This window comes from Cervus elaphus, chromosome 14 (genome assembly GCF_910594005.1).
Source record: "Cervus elaphus chromosome 14, mCerEla1.1, whole genome shotgun sequence".
Taxonomy (NCBI): domain Eukaryota; kingdom Metazoa; phylum Chordata; class Mammalia; order Artiodactyla; family Cervidae; genus Cervus; species Cervus elaphus.
The window spans coordinates 28,161,965-28,189,739 of NC_057828.1; the positions used below are offsets into that span (position 1 = coordinate 28,161,965).

Consider the following 27,775-nt stretch of genomic DNA (forward strand, 5'->3'; position numbering starts at 1 on the left):
CTTCATTTACTTTCTAACTACTGATAGTCTACCATCTGCGTATAGTTCTCTTTAGGAATCACAGTCTACACTTAACAATGTCAACTGTACATCCCTGAATTCAGGCAAGCTACAGTGTGGCAGTTTCTTTATCTGACTAGTTCCACTTGCTTGGCGAATCCATGGACAGGGGAGCCTGGTGGGCTGCAGTCCATAGGGTCACCCAGAATCAGACACGACTGAAGCAACTTAGCACACTCACGCGCCCACACAATACGCCAACAGTGACTGCTAACCTAAGCAGGTCACTGTCAGAAGGAAGACCATAGGAAATATTTGCAAATCATATATCCTATCTGATGAAGGACTTATATCCAGAATATACCAAAAAACCCTTCTAACTCACTAGGGAAAAGACAACTCAATTGAAAAACAGGCAAAAGGTTTGAAGACATTTTACAAACAAGATTTACAAGGAAAATAAGCATCAAAGAAAAGAGGCTTAGTGTCTTTAGTTGTAAGAGAAAGGCAAATTAAAACCAGGGAAATACACTATATACCCACTAGAATGGCTATAATCAGAGAGACACATGGTAACAAATGCTGCCAAAGTGGATAAACAGGAACTCTCATATATTGTTGGTAGAAACGTAAAATGGTACACCCAGTTTGATCAACCATTTGGCAGTTTCCTTTTAAAAATTAGACATAAATTTACCATATGAGCCAGCAATTCCATTCCGTGGGTATCTACCTAAGAATGAAAATACACGTGCACACAAGGGCTTGCATGTAAATGTTCACAGCAGTATTAAAAACTAGAAAGAATTCAAATGTCCATCAATTAGTGAATGGATACACAAAATATGGTATATCCATACAATGCAATGTTACTCATCAATAACAAGGAACAAAAGACTGATCCATGCAACAACATGGATGAAACTCAAACACAGGATGCTAAATGAAAGAAGCCACATACAGACCATAAGATTCAATTTACATAAAATGTCCAGAAAAGATCATTTCATCTTTAGAGACAGACTGTAAATTAACAGTTGCCTGGGACTAGAGCAGGAATATGGAATGACTGCAAATGTGCAGAGATCTTTGTGGGGTGATGGAAATGCTATAAAACTTGATTGTAGTGATGGTTGTGCAACTTGGTAAATTTATTAAAAATTCACTGAATTGTAAAATGGTGAATTTCACTGTAGATTATTAAATCTCAATAGTTATTTTTAAAAACTTTTTAAAAAACCTAGGCAAAAAAACCAAACCCATAAACGACTGCACCATTTTAAGACAAAATGAGACATAAATCTGTCCATTGAGGAAAAACCCACATGCTCTAGGTATCAGAAGAGCAGGTAAGAGTTGACATTCTATTAGTAAAGGAGAGAAACCTGCCAACTGTCCTTCTCTAGAGAATAACCTCAGTTTACAAGGGTGCCTACAGTTAATACAGGACTATCCTCAAGGGGAAGTTTTAAATATACTTAAAGAACATAAACAAGTGACCCACAGAAGTCCCATAGCAATCTATGACAGTTCTTCTCAAACTATCTAGAGTGAAGGATGAGCTTTTTGCCCCCAATCTGTTCTAGCCTAATGCTTTTGTAAAATAAAATAAAAACTATCATGAAGATGTCAAATTGCAATAAAGTTCCTAAATCTTAAATCCCAATTTCTTTACTTATCTCACTGCATACCAGTAACCGTTTGCAGACCAGCAAAGATCTGGGACCACACCTTGAGAGGCGCTGATATCAGACATGGTAAAGACGATTAATAGGTATCCAATCTTCAAACTCACCCATTCATTTAACAAATATTTATTGAGCATCCATGTGCTGGATCAATACCTTAAGACTGATTCTATGACATAGGGAAAAGAGAGTCCATGCCACTCTACCCTAAGTTAGGGGGCAGGTACCCACCCACAGGCTGCTGAGAGAGGTAACCTGCTAGATAAGAGTTGTTTTTAATTGACTATGCATATTTAGGAGAGCAATTTTAGTTTTGACATAATTTGTTTAGATTTTCCAACAGTATCGTGGCATCAACTCCTTAATGCTTCCACGGCATACTCCTGAATCAAGCCATTCACTAGAATACAACAATTACATAATATCTAGATAAGAGAAGGAAATGGCAACCCACTCCAGTATTGCCTGGAGAATTCCATGCACAGAGGAGCCTGGTGAGGTACAGTCCATGGGCTCGCAATGAGTTGGTCACCACCGAGCGACTAACACCCACACACACACCAGCCCACCACTACTCTGGCCACTAAACATACAGTAGAGGACAAAACAGACAGCTCCCCGTTTTGTGTCCTCAAAGAGCTGACATTCAAGTGGAGAGGGAGATGACAAACCAAATGAATACAGAAAGTACATTGTATTTTAAATGATGGTAAACACTATGGAAGAAAACCAAGATTAGGGGGTTGGATGTGCAAGAATGAGGTGAGAGGGAGTGGGAGTGGATAGCAGACTTAACTGGGCAATCTTTATTTAATTAATTTCTATTGGAGTATACTTGCTTTACAATGTTATGCTAGTTTATGCTATAGCAAAGGGAATCAGCTGTATGTTTACACATATCCCCTCTTTTTTGGATTTCCTTCCCACTCAGGTCACCGCAGAGCACTGAGTAGAATTCCCTGGGCCCCACAGTAGGTTCTCATTAGTTTGTCTATTTTACACACAGCATTAACAGTGTACACAAGTCGATCTCAGTCTCCCAATTCAGCCCACCTTTAACACGGCAGTTTTAAATAGGGTGGCCAGAGAGAGTCTCACAGGGAAGATAATATTTGGACAAAGACCTGAAGGAGGTGATCCAGCAACCCAGACAACAGGGAGTGTTCCAGAAAAAGGACAAATGGCCTAAGGCAGAGGCAGGCTTCAGGAAACAGCAAGGAAGAGTGGTAGCACTTACTCTTTTCATACTCCTGTGACAGAAATACCATTTGTTTTAAAATCCTCCATTAGACTCAGTACTATGAGGGTGAAGATCAAATGTTATTCATGTCTATATGCTTAGCTCTCACTTGCTGACTGAACAGCTGATGAAACTGTTCAAGCTATGATATTCTTACCTTGCAATAAGTACAAACATGCTTATTCCCTCCCTCAACATCAACATCCCATGAACACACTCCTGTATGTTGTAGGGTTATAAAAACACTGCTGGCTTCCCCAATCAGAAAGGCCAGTTCTCCCAGAGACCTCCTCCTTCTCTCAGTATCTAATCAGTGGCTAAATCCTGTCCATTCTTCTTCACATCACTTAGTGGCTCCCAAATCTCTTTTTCGGCAGTTTTTCTCACAGATAATTCAAATAAAACAGACATCTGGCCTCAAATTTGTGAGTATATTAATTTTAAATTCAACTTCATTTTATATGTAGCCTGTATGTTTACAAAGTTTAAGCCAATCATGACACATTTCTTTTCAAATTTGACATTGGTGGTTTTTATAATAATTTGAGAATTACTCTGAATCATGATGCTCAACGTTAGTAACTGAGGTTCAACAATAGATTTGTCTGTGCCTATTACTCTCTTACTGAGATGTTTTTAGAAATTCCAGCTAAACAGCTTGCATATTCAATTTTCCTTTGTAACTCCAATTGGACATGGTATTCTTCACTTTCCATTGTAAGGTCTGCTGCTGAGAGCCAACAGCTGCAAGGTCCCACCATCACAAGTGAAAGGCAGCTTTAGATTTCAGACTATGCAAGTTCAGTTAACATAGAATGAGGATGCCGGGTGCTCACTAAATGGCTACAGAATGGAAGGATACATTCTCTGGTAATGAAGGAAGTCTCCTAATATGTCCAATTCACTTACACAATGTATCAAAACATTTGTGTTTAACAAAATGTCTTAAACCCTACACAGTACAGCAAACAGGATTTGAAAAAAAAAAAAATCCCAGACTTCAGTAATATAGTTGTGTGACTCCAGGTAATCTTATTAACCTGAGCTTCAGTTTCCTCACTTGTAAAATGAGAATAATAATATTCTTACTGAGCAGTTGCAAGAGTAAGTGAAATTAAGTGAAAATGCAAAACAAAAGCCAGAAGTTATCGCACATGGCAAAATGGCCCAAAGCACGGTGGTTTTCAGGGCTTTTGAAAAATGGCAGGCAATTCAAAGTCAGTAAGGTGAGATAGAAAACATCCATGCAGGGTTTCTCTGGCAGTCCAGTGGCTAAAACTTCCACCTTCCAATACAGGTGGTGTGGGTTCAATCCCTGATTGGGGACCTGGACTCCAACATGCCTGGCAGCCAAGAAATCAAAACAGAAGCAATATTTTAACAAATTCAATAAAGATTTTCAAAACGGTTCACATTAAGAAAAAATCTTTAAAAACATCTACGCATTTAAATTACCTTAATGGTCAGATAAAAACAAGTAACCATTGTAGAAAAAGAATACAGGATTTAGATCTTTCAAGGACCAATCCTGTATTCTTTCCAACAGACGTTTGAGAAGCGGAAAAAAAAATGTTTTCCTAACACATGGCTTCAAACAATAACTTACTTTAAACCAAGAGGTAATTAATGTCAACAGTTTGCAAACAATAGCATTTTAGCAGGCAGTTCAGTAAAATGTGCAAGAAACCAAGCAAGGTTTTATATATACGCAAACCTGGCCTTATAATTTTAAAAACATCCCTGAAGTTTTGGGAGGAAACCAGAAAAGGAAAGAAACTGGACTTGGGTAGATCAAAGAACCTGGTGCTCACTTGTACCCGGCGGCTATACATTATACACAGGAAAAGGAGGAGGGACCCGAGGAGGGAGTGGTGGCTCCCGTGCGTGGTCTATTAATTCACATTTTGCTCTCTTCTGTTCACATCCTGCGCGGACTCCACCCAGAGCAACCGAGCGAGGGGCGGGTGGGACTCACCCAGCCTAGCAAATAACAGTCCTAGAAACCGAAACGGATTCGAGGTGAATTGGGAAAACAAGGCTCCCCAGAAAGAGGGGTGGAGAAGGGGCGTGAGAGGGGACCTTTCTTTTGGCTTATGAGACCTCTGGTCTCGATGCTTCCCGAGGGCACCCCCTCCCCTCAATCGCCACCCGTTCCCTCCAGTCCTACGCAGGGCTGGAGGAAGGCACGGTCCACAGAGCAAGGCCACTCATCCCTGGAACGTGGGCGGAGAACCCAGAAGTATTCCTAAGAGATTCTAAAAGAGAAACTGAGGGGCGGCAACGTGAGAGAGGCGGAGGAGAGGGGAAAAGGAAACTGACTGCGGAGAGGGGGATCCGGGAGTCGGTGGCAAGGAACTCAGTAGTAGCCTGAATGGGCTGGCGCCCCGGGAAAGAAGTGCTACCTGTTGCATTGGAACTGACCCGGCGGAGGGCGAAAAATCCCAGAGAGCGGACCGTTGTCTCCGGGGCCAGTGAGATCTCTGCCCCAGTGCCTGCGGGGCCCCACCCTGAGAAGCCTTGGCTACAGATACACTGATGAGAGACACCGACAGAAAGAAGGGGGGAGGCGGCCGACTGGAGCCGGTCTGGCCCGCTCCCGCGGTTAGTCACTCACATCTGATACTCGTCTATCGCCTCCACCAGCTGGCCCCAAGAGTCGAAGTCGGCGCCTCTCCTAAAACTGGCGCCCCAGCGCTGCAGCAGACTTCGGGTCACCTCCGACATGGCCGGTCCCCACCCCGTCCCCTCCCGCCCCTACCCCCAGGAAAGGCCGGGCTCTAGGGCGCCATCCTCCCCGGGCCTGGCCCCGACATTAACAGGGCCAGGAGGAACCGCTACGGCCACCGCCGCCACCCGCCAAGGAGCCGCCCAAGCCCATTTGCCGCCACAGCCAAACTTTGCGGCTCTGAAGAGGCCGCCCCGCCGAAGCTCCGCCCCGGAGGCCCCGCCCCGGGTTAGGTTGAGGCCGCCCCGCTCCCCGAATTGGCTGCCATTGCTACTGAGGAATTCTTCCTCGGCTTAGGAGGCCCGGCCAGTCATGCTCTTTGTCTCTAGAGGAGACCGTAGCTCACGGGGAAAGACTGTGGAGGAATATCTTTAAAAGGGCTGAGGAACGAAGTGTTTGAAGGGGGCTGCGACAACGCGGCAGCCTCCACTACCGAGGCGGCGCACACCGCCGAGCCTCGGTAGCTGTCATGGCCGCCACGGGCACGTGACCGCGGCTCGCGCAGGCTTGGTTCCATCGCTTTAGTTCTGTAGTCCCCCTTTCTCATTTTGAGGAGTCGGACATTTCCTTTCTTCCCTCAGGAGGACTGCTGTACAGACTCCGAGGAATCTGGTAAGTATGTTATGAGGCTGGGCCTGTCGTCTCCCCAGAGTTCCAAGCAATAGGATCAAGCCTTTTTACAACACGTTCCATAGACTCCCGGATAAGTGGTCTACAAAAGCCTCCTCCTAGTGCCTTCAAACAAATGAGAGAAAGAAAATCCACGTTAGCCCCACGAATCAATGGTAGTAACAAGCTAGGTTCGCTGAATCCCCTTGCCCGGGTCTCCACTAGCGGTCGGGCTGTCTCATAAGCTGTACGTAGGGGTTGGTTTAGGCACCTCTGTCCGCCTCTCCCGGTTAGATAGTATCGGCTTTCCACAAAAATGTCTGTTCAGGAGGGGCACGCTAGGATGTGCGCCTGCGCAAGGTCACGGCGTTCAACTGGACTGGGCACCGGAGGAAGAGGCTGGGTGGTAAACAGGAAGTGGACCTTTGGAGCTCTGGTGGCGGTAGGTGACGCGGGACCCAGGGTCTCCAGAGTCGGGGACCGTTGTCGGTAATCAGACTTTTTTTGTGGCAGCCGGTTTAGGCGGCAGGCTCGATCCGACTGTTGTGCTGCGTGGCTTTAAAGACACCCTTCCTTGCATCTGCAGGTGGGTGTGTCGTCTTTCTACCCCACCCTTCGAATTCTCGAAAACCGGAGTGCCAGTCTCTCACCGGACAGATCGGGCAGGGGTAGAGGACACAGTATTCACCCTCTTCGTTCCTAAACTAAAAGTGTACGTAACTTAAACCATTTCAGCTACTAAGTGGGAGGGCGCGCTAAAATAGTATTTGTGAAAAATTTAAACTCACAAGTGTATATTGTGTGCCATAGTTTCTGGGAGGCTTGGTTTATATGTACAGAGATGCTGTATTAGTTTACATACGTTATAAAGGAGGTTTAAATGGATGATGTTTAGAAGGTTATATATTTTTGAAGCCCTTGTTAATTGGGTTGAGTCATAAGTGAACTTACTCAATTTTTCACAGGGTACAAAATGCACTTTCTGTTTCTTAAATATCTGGTGCTCTCCAAAGGCGGTTTTGCCCTGAATAACTAAATGTAGTAAGGGAGATGCATAAAGTAGGTATTTTTTACACTGAGCAGCCCACGCTTTTTTCCCAATAAGAAAAGTTAATGGACAACATTGTATAATGCTTTCAAATTAATTAAATCTTATCGAATTTTTACTTACTGGACTCTAACTGCCATATTTAAGTCTTCAGCTTTGCCTTCCTGTATTATCTTCACTATTCACACAAGGACTTTTAAGCAAGTGGGACACACTTTTTTTTTTAACCGGAAAGGTGTGAAACTTAATTTTTTTTAAGTTGGAATTTCGTCTAGGTAGTTTTTAAAATGTCTTGGTTTTTAAGAATCTATATATTTTTTTAATTTATTGACATATAGTTGATTTACAATGTTGTGTTAATTTCTTCTGTACAGCAAAGTGACTCAGTTATACATACATGTATTCTTTCTCATTACAGTTTGTCACTGGATATTGAACATAGTTCCCTGTGCTATACAGTAGAATCTTGTTGTTTATCCATCCTGTATACTAGTTTAGGCTTCCCTGGTGTCTCAGTGGTAAAGCCTCCTCCTGCCAGTGCAGGAGACGCAGAAGACATGGTTTCTATCCATGGGTCCAGAAGATCTCGGAGGAAATGGCACCCCACTCCAGTGTTCTTGCCTGGAAAATCCCATGGACAGAGGAGCCTGGTGGGCTACAGTCCATAGGGTCACAGAGTTGGACACAGCTGAGCAATTAAGCACACACACATGCACACATTGATTCTTACTAGCTATTCTGTCGAAAGTCTATTTATTACAGAACACATGCTATAACCAGTCAGTTGGCCTCAGCAGTATCGCATGGGAAATACAGTTAATTTAAGACCTATTGCTTTCAAGTAACATTAGCAGTCTAAATAAGGGTCACCATTTGAACCTGTTTTGGAATTACATTTTCCTGGTCCTATGCCTGTTACGTTTTCAGCTGTTCAACCGAAGTCCAGTGCTCTGCTACTCAAAAGTGCAGTTTGGGAACCAGCAGCATCAACTTCCGAGGTCTACCCCAGACTGTTGAATCAGAACCTGCATTTTTAACAAGAACTCCCACCCCTTGTCCCAAGATGATTTCTGTATACAGTAAAGTTTAATCGTTACTGCTCCAGAGTGTTTAACATTGCAGTTACTGTGAGCATATTTCCAAATGTTTGTTTTTTATAGGCCTTACCTAAATAAACAGGCTGCTATAAATAGACAATTGAAACAAGATTGACTGTGGCAGTGAAGTATTTTATATACATGTCTGTTTTATATATTTTTATATGAAAATATATATCCTATGGTAATTTAAAATTTTTACTTAAAAATATTTTAGTACTATTTACATTGCTTATTAAATGTTTTAGTTTTTATACATTTCTTTTTTGTCAATAGGAAACATCTGGAGAAAATGACACATTGGTTTCATAGGAACCCATTAAAAGCCACGGCGCCTGTCTCTTTTAACTACTATGGTGTAGTCACTGGCCCTGCTGCTTCAAAAATTTGCAGGTAAGTGTTAGCCAATCTCCACAAATATTGATTGAGCCACCCTTAGATACAGGGTCCTTTTAATAGGGCCATGAACAGTGCAGAAGTATGGAACACACTGTCTCTAACCCTAGACTTCTTGTTTAGTTCTGAAGTCCTGCCTGACAACTTATAAATGATGTGTGGAGAGTTAAGTCATAGATTATTTAAGCTGGGTCCTAAGTTTTAGATAAGTGAGTGAGTCCTGGAGAGGCTAAAGCAATTACAATTAGAGAGTTAAGACGTGTGTTACAACAGTACAAGAGACTCCACAAAGTCATATTTGGACATTGTTAATTGGCCAGATAGTAAATTAATTGAGTTCTGAGCAGGGAGAGATTCCTTTTGACCTGAAATAGCCTTCAGGTTGTTCAGTAGGAGAGAGGACTTGAGCTGGGGTTTAAATGAATTGTATGCCTTAGATCGGGGTTGCCAGACTGTGTCCTTTAGATTGGCCCACAGCTTGTTTTTATAAATAAAATTTTATTAATGAGAACACAGCCGCCACCCCCCCCACCCCCCCGCGCCATTTACACATTGTCTTTGGGTGCCTTCCCTCTCTGCAGTAAGGTTGAGTACTGCCAAGTGAGACTTTATGGCCCACAAGACCTAGAGTATTTATCTTCAGGACATTTACAGAAAGAGTTTACTGATCCCTGACTTAGATAGTAAGAAGGCTGATGAGTAAGTCATTTCTGTTAGGAAAACCTTTGTTCTAGGGAATGTGAATAGAGCAGTTTCACTGAGAGATAGATACAAGAGATACAGAGAGATACAAGAGATAGAAACAAAAGAGATAGGTATAAGAGAGATTTTGAAGGAGGTGTCAACTAGCCAGATTGACTGATTTGCTCTGAAAAGTTGAAAAGAATTCAGTCTATGAGATTCAGAACCTAGATGATCAAGACATTGGTGGTACCATTAAAGGAAAATTAAAAGAATCGCTGCTTTTGGTGGAAAGAAGTAATCAGAGCAGAAGGTAGAAAAACTGACTTATTGATCTAGATCAGGAGTCAGCAAACTTTTTCTGTAAAGGGTTAAATACTATATATATTGGTATATATTTTAGGCTTTGCGAGCTATACACAATCACAATTGAATTATTCTTTATTTTATAAAAATAACTGTGGGGCATATAAAAACAAGTTATAAGTTGTAGTTTGCCAACCCCTAATCTTAGACTTCTAGACCATTGTTCAGTTGCTAAGTTGTGTCCTACTCTTTGTGACCCCATGGACTCTAGCAGGCCAGGCTCCTTTGTCCTCCACTATCTCGTGGAGTTTGCTCAGATTCATGTCCATTGAGTCGGTGATGCTATCTAACCGTCTCATCCTCTACTGCCCTCTTCTCCTTTTGCTCTCAATCTTTCCCAGCATCAGGGTCTTTTCCAGTGAATCAGCTCTTCCCATCAGGTGGCCCAAATGTTGGAGCTTCAGCTTCAGCATCAGTCCTTCCAATGAATATTCAGGGTTGATTTCCTTTAGGATTAACTGATTTGATCTCCTTGCAGTTTAAGGGACTCTCACGAGTCTTCTGTAGGACCACAGCACAAAAGCATCAATTCTTTAGTTCTCAGCCTTCTTTATGGTCCAGCTCTCACATCCGTACCTAACTACTGAAAAAACCATAGCTTTGTCTATATGGACCTGCTAGACATTGGTCCCAGCTTAACTGTTTCATCTGAAGCATTGGGCAAGTCTCTTAGCTCCTTTGGGTCTAATTACTCATCTATAAACTTAATAACCTAAATAAGATACTTCTAAGGTACACTTTTCTCAAATTCTGTCATTTTAAAATGAATTTAACGTTCCACAAGTTGGTTTTCAGGTAATGACTGAATGCCTACTGGGAAATAGCTGGCAAAATATTTGAGCCTAGAATAGGCCTTAAGGATTCAAATTGTTTTCGTAGTCCAGAATGACTCCCTCCCAGCCTTTAATTAAATAAGTCAACAATGACAGATTCATAAGGTAGCCCATCCCATTTTTGGTCAGCTGCATATAGTTGTTGGTATATGCTTTCTTGAATTAGCCTCCTTAGAGTTAGTACCAATGGATAAACCCTCCATCTGGATCATACAGGATTAAGTTTGTGCTCCCTTCTAAATACTACTGCAATGTTACATTCTTCTGAACCTTAAAAGTGTTTGAAATGTTAGTATTATTTCACTCGAAAAGAATTTTGAGTATGTGCTTTATCCCAGGCACTTACTAAGTTCTGGGTATACAGTCCCTCCTCTTGCTGCTTACAGTTTAGTCTTTCTTTAGTTATTCACACACAATTGTCTTCAGTCCTTCTCTATGTAATATGATTTCTGGATCCCACACTAAGCAAGCTGCCTTCTGAAATTAGATGGAGAACTAAAACAGGACAAAGTTAGAGCTGACGATGTAGATCTAGTATTAGATATAAAGTTGTTCTCTTAGATCAGACTTCAGAAGAATGAAGAGCAGGGAACCAAAGATTGAACATTTTTGGAGGTGGGAATACAAAGGGGACATGGAAGAAAACAGAGGAGTAACTTGTCAAGATAAGAGGAGAATTTGGAAATTTTAGTGTTATTGGAATCAAGCGGGAAAAGAATTTTAGAAAGAAACAATAAGTGTCTAGCACATTTATTGCTGCAGAGAATCAGAGGAGCCAGGAGATGAGAGAGCATTTTAAAAATAACTAGTGGCCTCATCTCATTTTTTTTTTTGCATATTTACATGTGTTGTATTATAGAATGCAATTTTAAAATATGATTTTGTAATTAAATATATTGTGACATAATGTCAAATTTTGAAATTTTAAAAGGATATTAAAATTATGCACAAAAGTTAAATTTTTGTTTTTCAAAAAACTTTCATTGTGAACTGGTCAGATTAATGTATTTATTCTTAATTCCTTCCTCCCATCTTAAATGCTTGTGTTAGTTTGATTATTTTAAATTAAAACTTGCTGTGCATTTTTTATTACATAATTGTATTTGTGATTTACCCCTTTAATTGGACTGAGTATATTTTAGTGTAATTTCTAAAACAATCTTTATTAGAAATTTCACTTATCTCTAGTATTAGTCCTAATTAAATTCATTCCTGTATACTTAGAAGGGTCTTAGAGGAGGGATGTGTACCTGTGTTTAAGCTTTTACAATTGAAACTTTTTAGCCATATTTACATAGATTCATTGTAACACAGCTTACTTTACTATCTCTTTCTGTCTCATATAAGTGACCTGAGATCATCCAGAGCACGACTGCTTGAATTGTTCACTGATTTGAGCTGTAATCCAGAAATGATGAAAAATGCAGCAGATTCATATTTTTCACTTTTACAAGGTTAGTTTATTCAAATGAACTTCTAAGTTTTTAAAAATTAGCTATGGAGAAGTCCAAATTTAAGTAGTCTTCTAGGCTATATTCTGTGGTATGCTGGAGTTTCAGAAATGTGAAAATGTAAGGGTGGTACCTGGTCTTTCTAACATTTTGAAAATTAAATGTGTACATATTTCATATTATGTTACCTTAGGAGAAGGGGAAAGGGATTGGGGGTTTCATTCAGGTACCTGAAAAAGTCATCTGGAAAATGTTCTAAAGAGAATGCTCGATATTTCTTGTAGAATTTAAAATGTTGTCTTCCATTTTATAGGTTTCATTAATTCATTGGATGAATCTACCCAAGAAAGCAAGTTACGATACATTCAAAATTTCAAGTGGACTGATACATTACAGGGACAGGTTCCAAGGTCAGCAGCACCAATGATACTAAATTGAAACCATTTTTGTAACTATTTAGATAGTGGTTTAACTCATAGCTTTGGTATTAAAGAAATAAAATATAAATCTGGTCAGCATTTTCCTTTATCAGGAAATTAATGAAAAAATGTTGACCTAAACTTCTAATACAGTCTATTAAGTAAAAGCAAAATTTGTTTCTCCTGGACCACATCTATTTTTGAGATAATCAATGTAAATGTTAACTAGAATTGAGAAGCCTTTCTTTTTTTTTTTTTTTTAACACCAAAGATGTTTTGTATTGGGGCATAACCGATTAACAGTGTTAATGGTAGTAACAATGGTAATGATAGTTTCAGTGAACAGCAAAGTGACTCAGCCATATATATATACATGTATCCTTTCTCCCTCAAACCCCCTCCCCAGAGTTCCATGTGCTATATAGTAGGTCTTTGTTGGTTATCCATTTTAACAGCCTTGACTTTTAATAATACACAAAGAATGGTTTGGGAATTTGAAATCCAAATTCCCAAAATTGGTCCTTGCTTCCATTCAAGCAGAGCTGAGTTTTAGTTTCTCCACTACTTTTCTTTTCTGATGGAGAGTTCAGAGGTCTTCAGTCACTCTCCTTTCTTCTTTCTCCCTAGTTCCACCCCAGCTCCATACTTTTTTGACTCACAGTACTGTGTTTATTTTTCCCTAATTTCAGTGTTTGTGCTCTTTTTAAAAACTTCCCCTCAAAACTTTATCAGTCACCTGAGACTAGTTAGATTGTAACAGGAAGCAGATCATAATAGTGATGAATTTTTAACTACCTTTTTTCAAAAAACACCTTTGGGTTCTGTTTGTTTTGTGTTGGGGTGTAGCCATTAACAATGCTGTGATAGTATCAGGTGGACAGTGAAGGGACTCAGCCATACATGTACATGTGTCTGTTCTTTCCCCAAACTCACCATTGGGTTCTTTAAATGGTCATATATCTGTGTCTCAATTTGCTGTAGAATTAGCATTTTATAAAATCAGAAGGGAAGAAAATGGGGATTGCTGAATAGCCAGGGCAGGCATTACAGTGGAAAGAGTGTGGAATTTGGATTCATACACATGGAGATGCAACCTCAGAGCTTCTCTTGTGTGAATATTTGCTTCCTCAGCTGTATGTTGGGGTTATAGGTAAAGGGCTTCTGTGAGCAGCAAAATAGGAAATCTTATGTTAAGGGACTAATGTAATGTCAGACATTGAATAGACATTCAATAAATGTTAGTTTCCTTTGTTCCTTTGGAATATTGTATGTGGAATTCATAAACTGGGTAGGAAGTTAGGGACGATGAATCCCTTCCAAATTTTAATATTCTGGGATACCAAGGTTTTCTGAGTAAGTTCTCATTTTCTGTTTTTCTTTATGTACCCCTTTGTACTTCATCTAAACTTGAAGGAATATTTTTCTTAAAAACTTGTTTCTTTAAAAGAATCAAAGCTCTATCATTAAATTACAAAACTTCGGCAGATTCTAAAGTGTTTCCCATTGCATAAATTTGACACTTTTTCCTACTGTGCTAAATTTTTATTCCTTCTAACAACATTTCTCAGCATAGTTTTATGAGACAGTGAGGAATTAATTATATGATAAAGGTCTTAAGTTATAATGTTGACTATTCAGTACATCTTAGATTTTTAAGTTATTTTATCCTTGATTGCTGCTTATTCAATGGAAAGTGTGCTGTGAGTGTATCTGTTCTGAAAAATATCTTTATCAAGTATACACACTCTTAACTACTACCTAGATGTGGTACAGTAGAGAGAGAGTGTTTGGGAGCAAGGCAGATTGAAAGAAACAAGGGATGGGCAAGAGAAAGCTCTTCATGAGGCTTTAGTATAAATTAACAAAACTATCCTATTATTAAAGGTAAAGTTATAAGTTTGGTATGCCTCCTAGGTCACCATTGCTGGCATTACTAGATGTAGTTACAAGACATAATTCATTGGAAAGGTCTCAGTGCTGAAAAATATAAGCTCTTAAACTATGCATTACATTTTTTTTGGCATGAGAAACTATTTTAAGGAGTTTGTTCATAACTGTCATATTTTGATGTTACATCAAACAGGATCACTTATAAGTCATTTTTGAATTATATGTTTTGTAATGAATCTTTTTTTAATCTAAAAAGTTTCCATGTCTCTGTTCATTTTAAGATGGAGACAACAATTAAATAAAACATAGAAAGCAGAGTCACAATTCTGGTTTCTTCCCTTTGGATAATTTTTCTGTATTTTTAGTATTATGTGTGTATATAAGGGTATTACTTCTGGTTATATAAAGGTATTCTGGTTTTTTACTTCAACATTTGAGAGAAATGCAGTAATGTATGAAGAATTTTCAGGATCTTAACAGTAGTGAATAAAAATATTATCTTCTTTGTTTCAGAAGCTTTTTACCGTCTTTGTGTTGTGTTTAGTGATAGAATCTGAAGGAAACAAGATGTAAAATATGCTTATCTTTAAGACCTTTTTTTTGTAATATACTGATTGACCCAGCATTCAGAATCTTCTGCAGGTTCACATCCTGGCTTTTCGTTCTCTTGTTCCTGTACTTCTCTTTATAAATTGGTAACTTTAGTCAAGCTGGTTAGGTCATTTCACTGCTGTCAGAAAAACCTTTATCCTTTCTTGTGCTTTAACAGTGTCATTCTTCATCTGGGATGTCTTTCTGCTTCCCTTCTAGCCATCTTTCAAGGCACAGTTCAAATTCTATTTATACCAGTAAGCCTTCAGTCATTCTAGCCTGTGATCTTTCCTCTGAAATCTGTTTTCTTAAAATATGGTAGTTGCTCCAGAAGCAACGGGATACTTGTTAAAAATGCAGATTCTGCACACTTCTAGACTTGTGTGTGTGTGAGATAAGCTCCAGCAATCTGTTTCTAAAGCTCTTCAGTGTACAGTCACCTTTGGGAGCCACTGTTCTCGTGTTTACTGTCACGAAGTATACACTGGGCCTTCATGTTCAGTCATTTCTTGAATTTTTATCTTTAATGGAGGATACTTGCTTTACAGTATTGTCTTGCTTTCTGCTGTACAAGACTGTGAATCCCCTGTAAGTAATCATACATCCCTTCCCTCTTGAGCTTCTCTCTCACCACCCTCCATAGTCATTTATTGCTAATTATATGTATGCTTGTGTCTTATCTCCCCACCAGTGTTAAATATAAGGACTCTCTTCATTTTTTCAGTCTGTATTTAGCTCTATGATTTTGGGTAAGATTTATAGCAGGCTTCATATAGAGATCTCTCAATCATGGACAGTACTTAATGATCATGTTTATAATTCTAGTGCCCAGCAGGATGCTGTTTTTGAATTAATTTCCATGGGATTTAATGTTGCTTTATGGTACACCAAATATGCTTCAAGACTGGCTGGAAAAGAAAAGTAAGTTAAAAGGAGAGGGTTATATATATATGTACTATTTTTCAAATATTTCAGGCCTCTGATTAAAAAGCCTACTGATTAAAGTACCACTTCTGAAAAATGTAAAGTTGCCTCATAATGTTGGTATTTTTAAGTACCAGAATCACAGAGCCCGCTGTTAAAAGCAAAAACAGTTTTAATATTCTTGTCATGGGGATGGTCTTTCTAACTAAAACCTCAAACTATGAAAAGAGAAAGACCACATAAAAGTACCACAAACCAAGTTTAAAAACAAATGACAGATTGGGCCTAAGAAATTGTAGTGCATCTGACAAATTGTTTTCATAATCTGTGCTGTTAGAAATCAACAGGGAAAAGACCAACAAATCAACTGAAAATAAGCAAAGGACATAAACAGGCAATTCACCAAAAAAGACAAAGGCTTATAAGTATGTGAAAGATGTTTTGAAGGATTAAGGGATTGTGAAATAAAATGAGACACAGTTTTTACAATAGTGCAGGTGAATGTTAGCAATAGGAAACTGGTAACTACTGACTGTGGTACGCCTGAACGTGGGAATAATAATATGCAGCCATTTAAAAATGGAGTTGAATTGTGTGTGCTGATGTAAAATAGTGTCTGAAGTAATTTAGGTGATTAAAACAAGAGGAGAGTGAATACTGTGTACGTGTGTGTTTTTTAGGTATGTGCATGCTTTACATGTGTACTGATTTATGCTTGTTTATGTATGAAAAATTATCTGGAAGGAAAAGCAAGAAGCCTTTGTCCAGACCCCTAGACGGGAGCTCTTTTTCACTTGTCATCTCTTCTGCTTGGATATTTTTCATGTGCATTTGTTAGTTTTCTAAGTGTTAAATCAGATTTTTTAAAAGGAAGAAAACATAGTGAAAAACACAAATGATGGACTTCTGCAGTTTTATGAGACTATACTAGTTGCTGGTTTTAATACCAGAAGCAGGATTCATCCTGTAGCTAATGTCACCTCTCTCCTTCAGCATAACAGAGGATGAAGCAAAAGAAGTCCATCGAAGCTTAAAGATTGCGGCTGGGATTTTTAAACATTTAAAGGTAACATAATAATAAAATATATTCTTAATACTTTAATTATTGAAATAATTTTTATTTCCTTCTTGGGGTGAAGGAATTATTTAATCATGTAAAAAGAACTAGTTTGTGTTCTGTTTTCCTTACGTTAAGTACCTTGTTGATGAGTGCAGCCAATTAACAGAATATTGTCTCCACTTCAGAAAATCATCCGTGACTTTTACAATTAGATGACGCAGATGGTACTTCACTGCTTGTTTTTCTGTCTCTTCTGAAAAGATAGGAGAAAGCAAAACACAAAAACTGATAGTTCTCAGCATTTCTCCTTGCTGTCTGCCACACTTGCCAGGAGTATTCATGATTCTGCAAAATGGAATTTTCTGAGTATATTACCTGTATCACAGTGAAAATGCTAGCAGGTCAGTCAGTACACACTAATTATATTAAATTTCCTGGAGATGTGATGGGAATAAGGGAAAAGACTAAAATATTTTCCAATCAGAATTACCCTCACCTCATTCTAATTAAACCAATATTTACTGAAGCCTCCTGGAAGCCAGTGTTGCACTTTCTCGTGATGAGATAGTTTTATGGTGATGGAAAAAGCTGTGATCCTGAGTGTGCTACAGAATTGAGCTTCTTTGTATCTACTAGTAGTAATGTGAATGAACAGTTCTGGTTCTCATGCAAAAGGGAACTAGGTTACCATGTCAGTGAAACATTTTCTAAATTGAGAATATGACTTGCATATCTAAGCAATTTATTATGACCCAGATTTTGCTCTTGAATTTCTTATCTTAGAAAAGTTTATTAAAAAACTAAAACTTTAAAAGTTTTAGTGTATAGGAACTTTTATTTTCTGTAAGCTTCTGTAAGCAATATTGCTTCTTTTTACACAATTTTTATTTGTACCCTAAATTTCTGATAAATCCCCAAATCAGGTGTCTCATAACTTCCATTTTCTTTATCTCTAACAACTGAGTTAAAATTGGTTTCTTTGTTATTTGTTTTTTTTTTTTCTGTCTCAGGAAAGTCATATCCCAAAGCTCATTACACCTGCAGAAAAGGGGCGGGATTTAGAGGCACGACTCATAGAAGCTTACATCATCCAGTGTCAGGCTGAAGCTCAAGAAGGTATCCTAAATATTGTAAGATTTTTTGTTGTTGTTGTTGTTGTTGAAGAATTAGCATTTTACTCTTCCTTTTAAAAAATCAGTTAGCTGGAATTAAGTTTCAGAATTTGGGAAATTTATAGTGAGGGATGACTTTTACTTTTAGCATTTGCTCGTTAACAGGAAAGGACTTACAGTTTAATGCCTTAAGAGGATTCTGATTTCATGCATTTGTGGCAACATAAAATTAAGTCTGTAACTCATCTTTGCCTCACCAACTCTTTTTTCTCTTCCACTGTTTGGCTTACCTTGAAATCTTCACTTTTAAATGGCAGGAAATAAAGAGTTACGTGAAAATAATGAGACTTCGTAGGCTTTTGTTGTTCTTTATTTCAAACTCTAGTGCCCTGAAAGTATTTGTTTCCTCTTACATCATGCAATTTTGTAGTAGTGGTTTTCTATGAGTAGTAAGTAGCTAGTGATTTATGTAAGGAAATGGTATCAGAACCAACAAACTCAATGTTTTTGGTTTGTTTACATTTGTAATTTTCTGTAGCTTACTTTTCATGTTAAAGCTTTTAACAAAGAAGTTAAATGGATTAAAATCCCAATAGATAGGAGACTGTCTTTTCCTTTTATAATTGAACTTAAGGTGAATGCAAATAAACTTAATCATAAAATACACTTCATTGTGTTTTGGCTATAGTAACAATTGCTCGAGCAATTGAGCTGAAACATGCTCCTGGACTCATTGCTGCTCTGGCATATGAAACAGCCAATTTCTATCAGAAAGCTGGTAAGTTTACAGTTGTGTTTTTTAGTCTTTAGGTTTTCACAGTAAGCTGTTGGCTTAGTAGGCAACAAGCAAAACCAAAGGACTTTCAGATTGTTTCATCATTTGCAAAGCTGCAATGATACCTACATTATTTTATTATTTTATTACTCTTATTTAAAAGAAAATAAAAAAATTAACAGATGTTCACAGTTGATAGGCTCCATGACTTCTAATGAAAAGGACAGTGCTGTACTTTTTAACCAGTTATGTCTGATAGTTAAACAATTGTTTTTCTTTTGAAGTGTTTTTGATCTTTATAACAACTTGATATTATTGTCCTTATTTAGACAAGAAACTGAAATCCAGAGAATTAGCATAACTAATTTGTAATTTAACAGCTTGCAGGTGTGAGGCTGGGACTAGTGCTCAGGTCTTCTCAACCTGGTTTTCTTTTCAGTCACTCATTTAGAAAACATGCATATTTTTCTGTTTATGGGATGGTTACCCTTTTGGTTGCTGAGTGTACTGATTCGCAGCCTGGGGAAGAAGAAAAACATAATAACCACACTATTTTAGCATGAAAAAGGTGTTGTCACAGGGGTGAAGTAAAAACCTAAAGGATCTGGGTATGCTAGAGAAAGCTTTCTAAAGGAAGTTGGTGGTTTAGCCTGATTTTGAAATATAAATAGAAATTCTAGGTTTGCTTGGATGCTTCAGCTTATGGAAAGAGTAGAAAATTCTCCAGTACGTACAGAGATAAGAAAGAACTTAGTGCATTCTGGAACCTTTAGACAGATGCTCTTAGCTGAAACAGAATGAGTGGTAGGAAAGGGTAGGAAAGTATGCATGTGTGAGATTACAGATTGATTCGTAAACCTACATAAGAAGTTTGGCCTTTGTTCAGTAGCTGTTTGGGACTCCTTAAAAGATAAAACTGATAAACTCCTTAAAAGAAGTAAAAGTGACTTGATTGTGTTTGAATTTAAGAGCCCTATCATTGCAAGATGAAAAATGGGCCTGCTAGTGAAAGAGTAGTAAGGCTGACCATAATCACTTCTCCCTAAGTACTGTGGAAGAAGTAATGAAAGCTTTGACAAAGACAGCAAAGCAGGAAATGGAGAGGAAGAAATAGATTTGAGAGGTGTCAGGCAGGAGATATGATCATGCGTGTTTATGCAAGATGCAGCAGTGGGGTGGTGAATAAGGGTTAGGAGAGTATCCTTGTTTCTGACTTGGCCGTCTAGACTACTCTTTGCATTGCTGTTTATATAAAATATTTAAAAGAGATACTCTAATAGTATTCATATTTCTCTTGAAGTTCTCAGTCATTTCTATTTTTATCATTATCTCCAACTTAAATTACATGAACCATCAAATCAAAGAGGTGCCCTGGTATTTAACCTGTCTTATTGTGTAGTTAAAATATAGTTATGGGAAAATAAATCACTGTAAATAAAGCAAAGGTTTTAAAATGTAAATGCTTGAGTTTAGGTGTGAATGGCATTCTGCTTTTAGCATCTGAACACATGAACTGAAAGTCTTCTAGTGAATCAGGGTGAAATTATATTTTGCTTTTTAAAATGTAACTTTAGATCATGCTTTATCCAGTTTGGAGCCTGCATACTCTGCTAAATGGAGAAAATATCTTCACTTGAAAATGTGTTTCTACACAGCTTATGTAAGTATTTTTCACCCAAAACAATGTGAGTTACTGTCTCTTCAGCTCCTTGAGTGCCAGTTCTGTCATTTCTCCAGGCTCTTCGTTAGCATTTTACAGATAATGGACAGCTCTCAGTAAATGTTCCCTGACAGTCAGTGCAGCCATTGTGGAGTAAAGTGGGTGGAAAGAGATGATGTAGAGCTGGGTTATAGCAATGGAATTGCTGTTTGATTCAAACCCACTTAAGCTGCAACCTTTTGCAAACTTCATAAGAATTCTCTATAATTTTGTCCTGTTCATTGGGAAAGATATTTACTAATTATAATCTTAAGACTTAACCATGCAATATATCAACCTGGGTTGGTGAAGAATCATTAATAAAATTTCTTGTAGATTATAATCTGCTTTATACACATTGCTTAGCACCATGTGCAATCCCTGGTTTGATGTAGACATTTGAAGAGTAAATGGCCTACTCCAGGCTGGTAACTTTTTCTTAAAACTTGGTTAGGCCTTAATCTCAAAGTCCTCCTTCCCTCTCCCCTCTGCATTAGCATAGTAATTTCCCTCCTTTATTCACTCTGCCCTGTTTTTTTTTTTTTTTTTTTTTTTGGCCGTGCCATGTGGCTTGTGGGATCCTAGTCCCCTGACCAGGGATTGAACCCACGCCCCCTGCATTGGAACAGCAGAGTCTTAATCACTGGATCACCAGGGAAGTCCTGCTCTGCCTTAATTTTAAAAACAGGTTTCAGCAAATACTGTTTGCTCTCAGTCCATGGTTAGATGACTAGATTGGCTCAAGGCTTGATGTAATTCCACTTTTTATACCAACAGAGATGAGGGTTAGCTTATTCAAGGAAAGAAATGTAAGGGATTGCATTGATTGTTCCAACAATGGACAAAAGCATTTCTTTATCTGATGCATATGGAAAACAGTGACAGTGGAAAGCATCATTTGAGAAGAGAATGAATAAAAATTTGTGTGTTTTTTTTTTTTAATCAGGCTTATTGTTATCATGGTCAGACTTTGTTGGCTAGTGATAAATGTGGTGAAGCAATCAGGTCGCTCCAAGAAGCAGAAAAATGTAAGTATCCCACCAGAATATTAACTCCCCTTTTAAAAACTAATGTTTTATCAGAAAGAGGAATAGGCAGTTAAAAGATTTTGGCTGAGATCATGAAAGGGAATGAGATTAAGTGAAGTATTGAAGAAAAGAAAGAAGTGCTTCAAAAACCTCAAACTCTAGAACATACTTACCTATCACTTAACACTATTGTTGGTACTGCTCTTATACTAGTTAAAGAGCATCTCTGATGAATAGCATTTTTAGTATAAATAATAATTGATTATAATCAAATAACTTTATATCCTTTCACATTCAGTTTATGCAAAGGCAGAAGCATTATGCAAAGAATATGGAGAAACCAAAGGACCTGGACCAACAGTCAAACCTTCGGGACACTTGTTCTTTAGGAAACTTGGAAATCTTGTGAAGAACACTCTAGAGAAATGTCAGCGAGAAAATGGATTTATGTGAGTACAACTTAGTATATGATTTTAGTAATATTGATAATGGTATAGTGTATACAGTCAGCCCTCTCTACTCTGTGGGTTCCACATCTGTGAGTCCACCAACCACTGATGGGAAATATTCAGGGGAAAACAGTTCTAGAGAGTCCTCAAAAGCAAAACTGCAGTTTGCTGCAGGCCAGCCACTATTCACATAATATTTACCTGAGTTCGATCCCTGGGTTGGGAAGATCCCCTGGAGAAAAGAAAGGCTACCCACTCCAGTATTCTGGCCTAGAGAATTCCATATAGTCCATGGGGTCGCAAAGAGTCGGAGATGACTGAATGACTTTCACTTTACGTTCTAATAGATATTATAAGAATGTAATACCTAGTAAGTATCTCAACCTGGAGACGATTTGAAGTTTACAGGAGGATGTGTAGGTTATATGCAAATACTACTTCATTGCGTATAAGGAACCTGAGCATCTGTGGATTTCAGTATCTGATGAGGATCCTGGAACCAATCCACCACAAGCTACCAAGGGATGACTATATTTATAATGTTTAAATAATAATATTGTTTTAATAATACCAGTTTGTTACCTCTATTCCTATATGTATCATATCAAGTTGCATTTAAGTTGGGCATTAATTTTCCATTTAAATTGTTGATAGAATTCACTTATGTTGGACCTAACTTTATTCTACTTCTGATAATGACCTATTAAAGCAGATTTTAAAATGCACATGAATTATTAACTTCAGCCCACTTCTACTGTCCTAACTTCCTCTTACCTTTGTTTCTCTGCCATCCCTTCTCTATCTGTTACACATATGAATACGTATCTTCTATTGATATATTCATCTTCTTCTAGTTTTGGTCATGTGTAAAGAAGGGAAATCAGTTTTCTATCTGTCCTGTCTAGTTCTGTCAGGCAGTTTTCTATTATTAAATCAGTGCTGTTGAGGCTGTAGATGAGCACCTCTGTAAGCTGGCAGGATGAATTTTGTCCCTGCTTTTGTCTCTTGCATTCTTCCCTTAATATTATAGTTCTGGTCATGCTGTGCTCTTCCACTTCTTGAACATGCCCAGTTTGACTTTCATCACTTCAGAAAGCATCCGTGACCCCCCAGATATGGGTTAATTGCCCCCTTTTGTGTTTTCACAGCGCTCTACATCCCTCATAGCTTCAGTTTACATTGCTCTGTAGTTGACAGGGTTTCTTGACTTTGTCACCTACTCATCTGTAAGTTCTGTGAGACAAGAAATTCTTTTCTATGTTAATCTATGTTAAATTGTCATTTTCTTGCATAGGCTCTTGGACACAGGTAGACACTCAAATAGTTAAAAAAAAATGAATGAATGAATGAATGGTTATTTATATTTCTTTTGCAGTTACTTTCAAAAAGTTCCAACAGAAGCCCCACAACTGGAACTTAAAGCAAATTATGGTCTTGTAGAACCTGTACCTTTCGAATTTCCTCCTCCAAGTGCACACTGGACACCAGAAACGTTGGCTGCTTTTGATCTCACCAAAAGACCCAAGGATGACAGTGTATGAGATGGATTGTTTCCATTCATTCACAGAATTTTAAGAGACTTCAGACTTCACAGTTTGATGTTGTTCTCTAAATAGATACGTTTGTCTAAATACTACGTTAGCTAATTACAGTGCTTTGTGTAAAATCTATTGTAGAACTCTCTCAGAGATAAACCTCTAGGCCTCAGTTGTCTTCTGATTTCTTACATAGTTGACTGATATGTTTTCAACACATTATCTTGCCATTTTACAGTTTGTCAGAGCCTCTTTTAGGAGGCGTGTGGGAAGACAGGTCTTAAAAGGATGCCTCATCCAATGTTTATAGTGCTATAGCAGTGTTGGTTTTGATTTAGCATAGTGCATGCTATTTGAAGATTTGACCTAATTTCAACATTCTGTGAAATCATCCAGGGGCAAAATAAAACTGCTTTTATTCATTTATATCTAAGTGTATCTTAGTGTGCTAAATAAAATGGTAGATTAAGTGAAAATTTTGAGGTTTGGCTACCGAAAGATAAGAGGTCTGTGAAGAAAAGGGATAGGAATTACTTTACAGACATAGCCCCTTCCTTGAAAAAAAAATTTTTTTTTAAATTGTATTACTGTTTTTGACCACACTAGGTCTTTGTTGGGGTCCACAGACTTCTCTGGTTGTGGTACACAGGGTCAGTAGTTGGCAGCATGTGGGCTTAGTTGCCCTGAGGCCTGTGGAATCTTAGTTCCTTGACCAGGGATTGTATCTATGTCCCCCTTAGTTGGAAGGCAGATTCTTAACCACTGAACCACCAGGGAAGTTCCTGGTTTTGTTTTTTATATACAATTTTCTACCCATACTAAAAATAAAACCATTATTCCTAAAAATAGCAACTTTTGCATCCTACGCAGCCTTTTAAAATAGTCCTAAGAGGTAGCCTGTTAGTGTCACAAGGAATCTTTGAACTTAAGGGTTCCACATTCATAGATTGATCACTCAGTTTCCCCCTCAGGAAGACTAAGAATACCATTACTTTGATTTTTGCCCACCCATCCAGGTTTTCATCTTCAGTGAAAATGTTGTGTTCCTGTTTTGTCTTTAGTTGAATTGGTTGGTACACAGCTTCTGGCACAGCTTTGGTAGTCTCAGTGATACATTTTAATATATCCCCTCTGTATTAATGTGAAATAGAATAGACCTAGTGTTTGTTTTCCAGATCTTAGTTTATGTACTTACACTGTATTTTTCTTTCTTCCTAGGCTAAACCCAAACCAGAAGAAGTGGTGAAACCTGTGAAAGAACCAGATATCAAACCTCAAAAGGACACTGGGTGCTACATCTCCTAAACTACATTGATCCAATATGCACTTTGAATTTCTCTACCAGTAGATAGGATAAACCATGGAAGTTCATGTATCCTGCAATGATTTCTCTAAAGCCTATAGATTAATTTAGTACATTCAGAGGGAATCTTCCTTCAGTTTATTCTTGATTTCTAACACAGTAGAAATGTTTTCTGCTTTTTTTCCAAACTCCTTTTGAATCAGGACAACCTGTGAACAATTTTTATTGCACCTCTAAAGGGCGTGCTTGGGGATTGGGTTTTTCCTCCAAACATCTGGGTAGTAGTCAGTTTCAGATTAAACACTGTAGGCCAGAATCATGTGGTTTCAGGTGTGTTTTTCTACCTTCACAAAGAAAAATTTATTTTCCTTCCTCCTATTTGATACCAGAAGAATGACAAGAGTCAGTTTTTAACAGATAGTTTTTTCCCCTCTCCATTATGTCAGCTGGTAGCACAGACTTGTTATATTCCGTGTCAGTTACCTTTTCTGGTGGAGAAAAAAATTACTTTCAGTTAAGGATCAAAAAATCTTCATACCAAATCACTTACACACACATGTTGGAGTCTGTAACTAATTCATTAGTGTTTATAGGCATATTAAGACCATCCAAAAACGTAACTCCTCTGCTGGTAGCCCTGCACTTCATTTCAGCCTCAATAAACAAACCTACAATATTTTTTAAAGTAGTTTTTCTAATGGATTTTTTTTTTACTTAGGGGACAGAAGTTTGTAACAGCTCTTAGTGTTTCTATGTGAGAGGACAGTGAAATGTTTTTGTAGAAGTCATATACTTCCTGATGAAAAGAAGGAACTTGAAACCTAAACACGATAGGTTGTCCTGAATTACACTGGTAAATCTCTACTTCTTGTTGCAGAAGTTAGGGTGATGCCTTTGCTACCTGATTTCTGTGTAAGTGATTTTTATATAGTTTTCTAATAACACTTACACTCAGAGTTGTAATGCTTTAGGTCAAAGGCCATAGCAAAAACTTAGCCAACAGATATAGTATATCGTAAAAAACAGCTTGTAATATTTGAAATAGTTTAGTATATACACAATCCTGGGAAATAGTGGATATTTAATACTTTAACAAGAATCACCCCTGTAGATTTATCTTCCTTTGAGTTTCCTAGGGCGTTAGCTAATTTTTCTATTATAAGTGACAGGTTGGTTCAAATAATAGAAACAGTAGTGTATGTTAAGAGCTTACTCCATGCTAGCCACTGTGCTGAGCACTTACATAGATAAACCTTTGAATCTACACAGCAATTCTGTGAGAAACAAGTAAAATCTGCACAAAGTATTGAGATAGGAATAAACATTACATTAGGAAGTATAAATACATTATGCCTGTCTGAATCAGTATTGTTCAAATAAATGATTATTTAAATCATAGTTTATGTTCTTGGGGGAAAAAGCTATATAAAATCAGTGAGGGTTTTTTTTTAACATATGGAAATGCTAATTACTCCTTGCTGTATTACACTTAATATTTGAAGCTGCAGTTTCCAGAATAAGTGAAGTAATAACTGGGCAGACATTTAGTTTTATTTTGTTGTTTATAGAAAAAGACACTTTAATTTCACTATATTTTCTGTGCTTTTCTGCCATTTACTGACAAAACTTTAAACAGTACTTGATGCCAGCTTTATTACTCTTGGCCTAAGATCTATTTATTTTAGGAACTAGTGCTTATTTAGCCTAGTTACTAAATTTTCACATTGACATTTTTATGGGTCCTACTACTATATATGGAATGAAAACGTGTAATAAATGCGTAGTGCTTCTGTAAAATGCAGTAAATGCTGGTATTAACATTTAATCAATTGGCAACTTCAACATAAGCAGATAGTAAATATTCTGTTGACTCAGCAAATGTGACACTTTGTGACTAAACTGTCCCATTTTTTATATTATATATGTATATACACACCGTCCTTTGAAAATGGTGTTGGAAATTTGGGGAAGTTAACAAATGTAAGGAAGTTGCATGAACGTCTTAGAGAGATGTAACTGTGTTAACTGTTGCATACTTAGTTTAATCCAGATAATGACAGCTAACATCCTGCTAAAGGTATTGTTAATACACTGAATTATCTTTTTATTTATGAAAATAAAAGTGATTTTACTTACAGTTTCATTGGAATTTTTTGTTTTTCAATAAATATTTTTCATGCTTATTAAGCTGGTAACAAGGTTCATACAATGTAAAATCATAATTCTTTACAGTTATATTTTAAAATGACAGATGCATTTGTATCTGTTACTTTATGCTACATGAGTTCATTAAAATACTCAGTGCTCCTTGACCTCTTCGGTTTCTTCTTTGGCTTACTGTTACTTATCTTTTTATTTCAAAGTAAGGTTTCAATCAGCCTGCATATAGTCTTTTTCTTTTTTAATATTTATTTATTTATTTATTTATTTGGTTGCACTGGGTCTTAGTTGAGGCATGGAGGATCCTTGATCTTCACTGTGGCATGAGATATCTTTAGTTGCAGCATGTGAACTCTTAGTTGGGGCCTGTGGAGTCTAGTTCCCTGGCCGAGAATCGAACCCAGGCCCCCTGCATCTGAAGTGTGGAGTCTTAGCCACCAGACCACCAGGGAAGTCTCCATCCTACATGTGTCTTATTCACAGTATGACCCAGCATTCTGCAGTCTTGTGTACTGTGGTGAGCTAAGCTAGGGACCTTATCACTATACAATATTCTGCAGAGAACTTTGTACTTTGGGAGGTTTGAGGTGGCATTTTCAGTACTATATAAATGTACTCAAAATCATATTCAGAAGTATTGCCTTCTAGAGTAATTGTGGGTTAGAAAATAAGGCATTTTTTATCAATATGTGCATA

General features: G+C 37.9%; 2 protein-coding genes across 11 annotated transcripts in view; one reads left to right on the forward strand and one right to left on the reverse strand.

Annotated features, from left to right (window-relative positions):
• AIDA (axin interactor, dorsalization associated) overlaps positions 1-5,829 on the reverse strand; it is a 49,515-nt gene extending 43,686 nt beyond the window's left edge. The window contains exon 1 of the mRNA XM_043923772.1: positions 5,543-5,829. Within this exon, the coding sequence (XP_043779707.1) occupies positions 5,543-5,652 (110 nt within the window). The 5' untranslated portion in view covers positions 5,653-5,829. The remainder of the gene's footprint in view (positions 1-5,542) is intronic.
• A 142-nt stretch (positions 5,830-5,971) lies between these two features.
• On the forward strand, positions 5,972-27,056 carry BROX (BRO1 domain and CAAX motif containing). Of its 10 annotated transcripts, none has more exons than XM_043923766.1 (14): positions 5,972-6,265; positions 6,849-6,974; positions 8,684-8,800; positions 12,031-12,137; positions 12,448-12,544; positions 15,860-15,955; positions 16,952-17,024; positions 18,029-18,134; positions 18,819-18,908; positions 20,480-20,565; positions 21,551-21,632; positions 21,931-22,081; positions 23,457-23,616; positions 24,835-27,056. In XM_043923766.1, the coding sequence occupies exons 3-14, from the start codon at positions 8,700-8,702 to the stop codon at positions 24,919-24,921; spliced, it is 1,236 nt and encodes a 411-aa protein (XP_043779701.1). In that variant the 5' UTR covers positions 5,972-6,265; positions 6,849-6,974; positions 8,684-8,699; the 3' UTR covers positions 24,922-27,056. The 10 variants fall into 10 exon arrangements, with proteins under 10 accessions (XP_043779701.1, XP_043779706.1, XP_043779705.1 ...); XM_043923771.1 differs by lacking the exon at positions 6,849-6,974 and adding an exon at positions 8,238-8,373; XM_043923767.1 differs by lacking the exon at positions 5,972-6,265 and adding an exon at positions 6,595-6,704.
• Positions 27,057-27,775: the final 719 nt, after the last annotated feature.

What these genes read in the sequence shown, in the direction of transcription:
- BROX (XM_043923766.1), top strand. Translation starts at nt 8,700, where the DNA reads ATGACACATTGGTTTCATAGGAACCCATTAAAAGCCACGGCGCCTGTC. An exon ending in ATATTTTTCACTTTTACAAG is followed by an intron (nt 12,138 to 12,447) that starts GTTAGTTTATTC and finishes TCCATTTTATAG; the next exon opens with GTTTCATTAATTCATTGGAT. An exon ending in GCTCCAAGAAGCAGAAAAAT is followed by an intron (nt 21,633 to 21,930) that starts GTAAGTATCCCA and finishes TTTCACATTCAG; the next exon opens with TTTATGCAAAGGCAGAAGCA.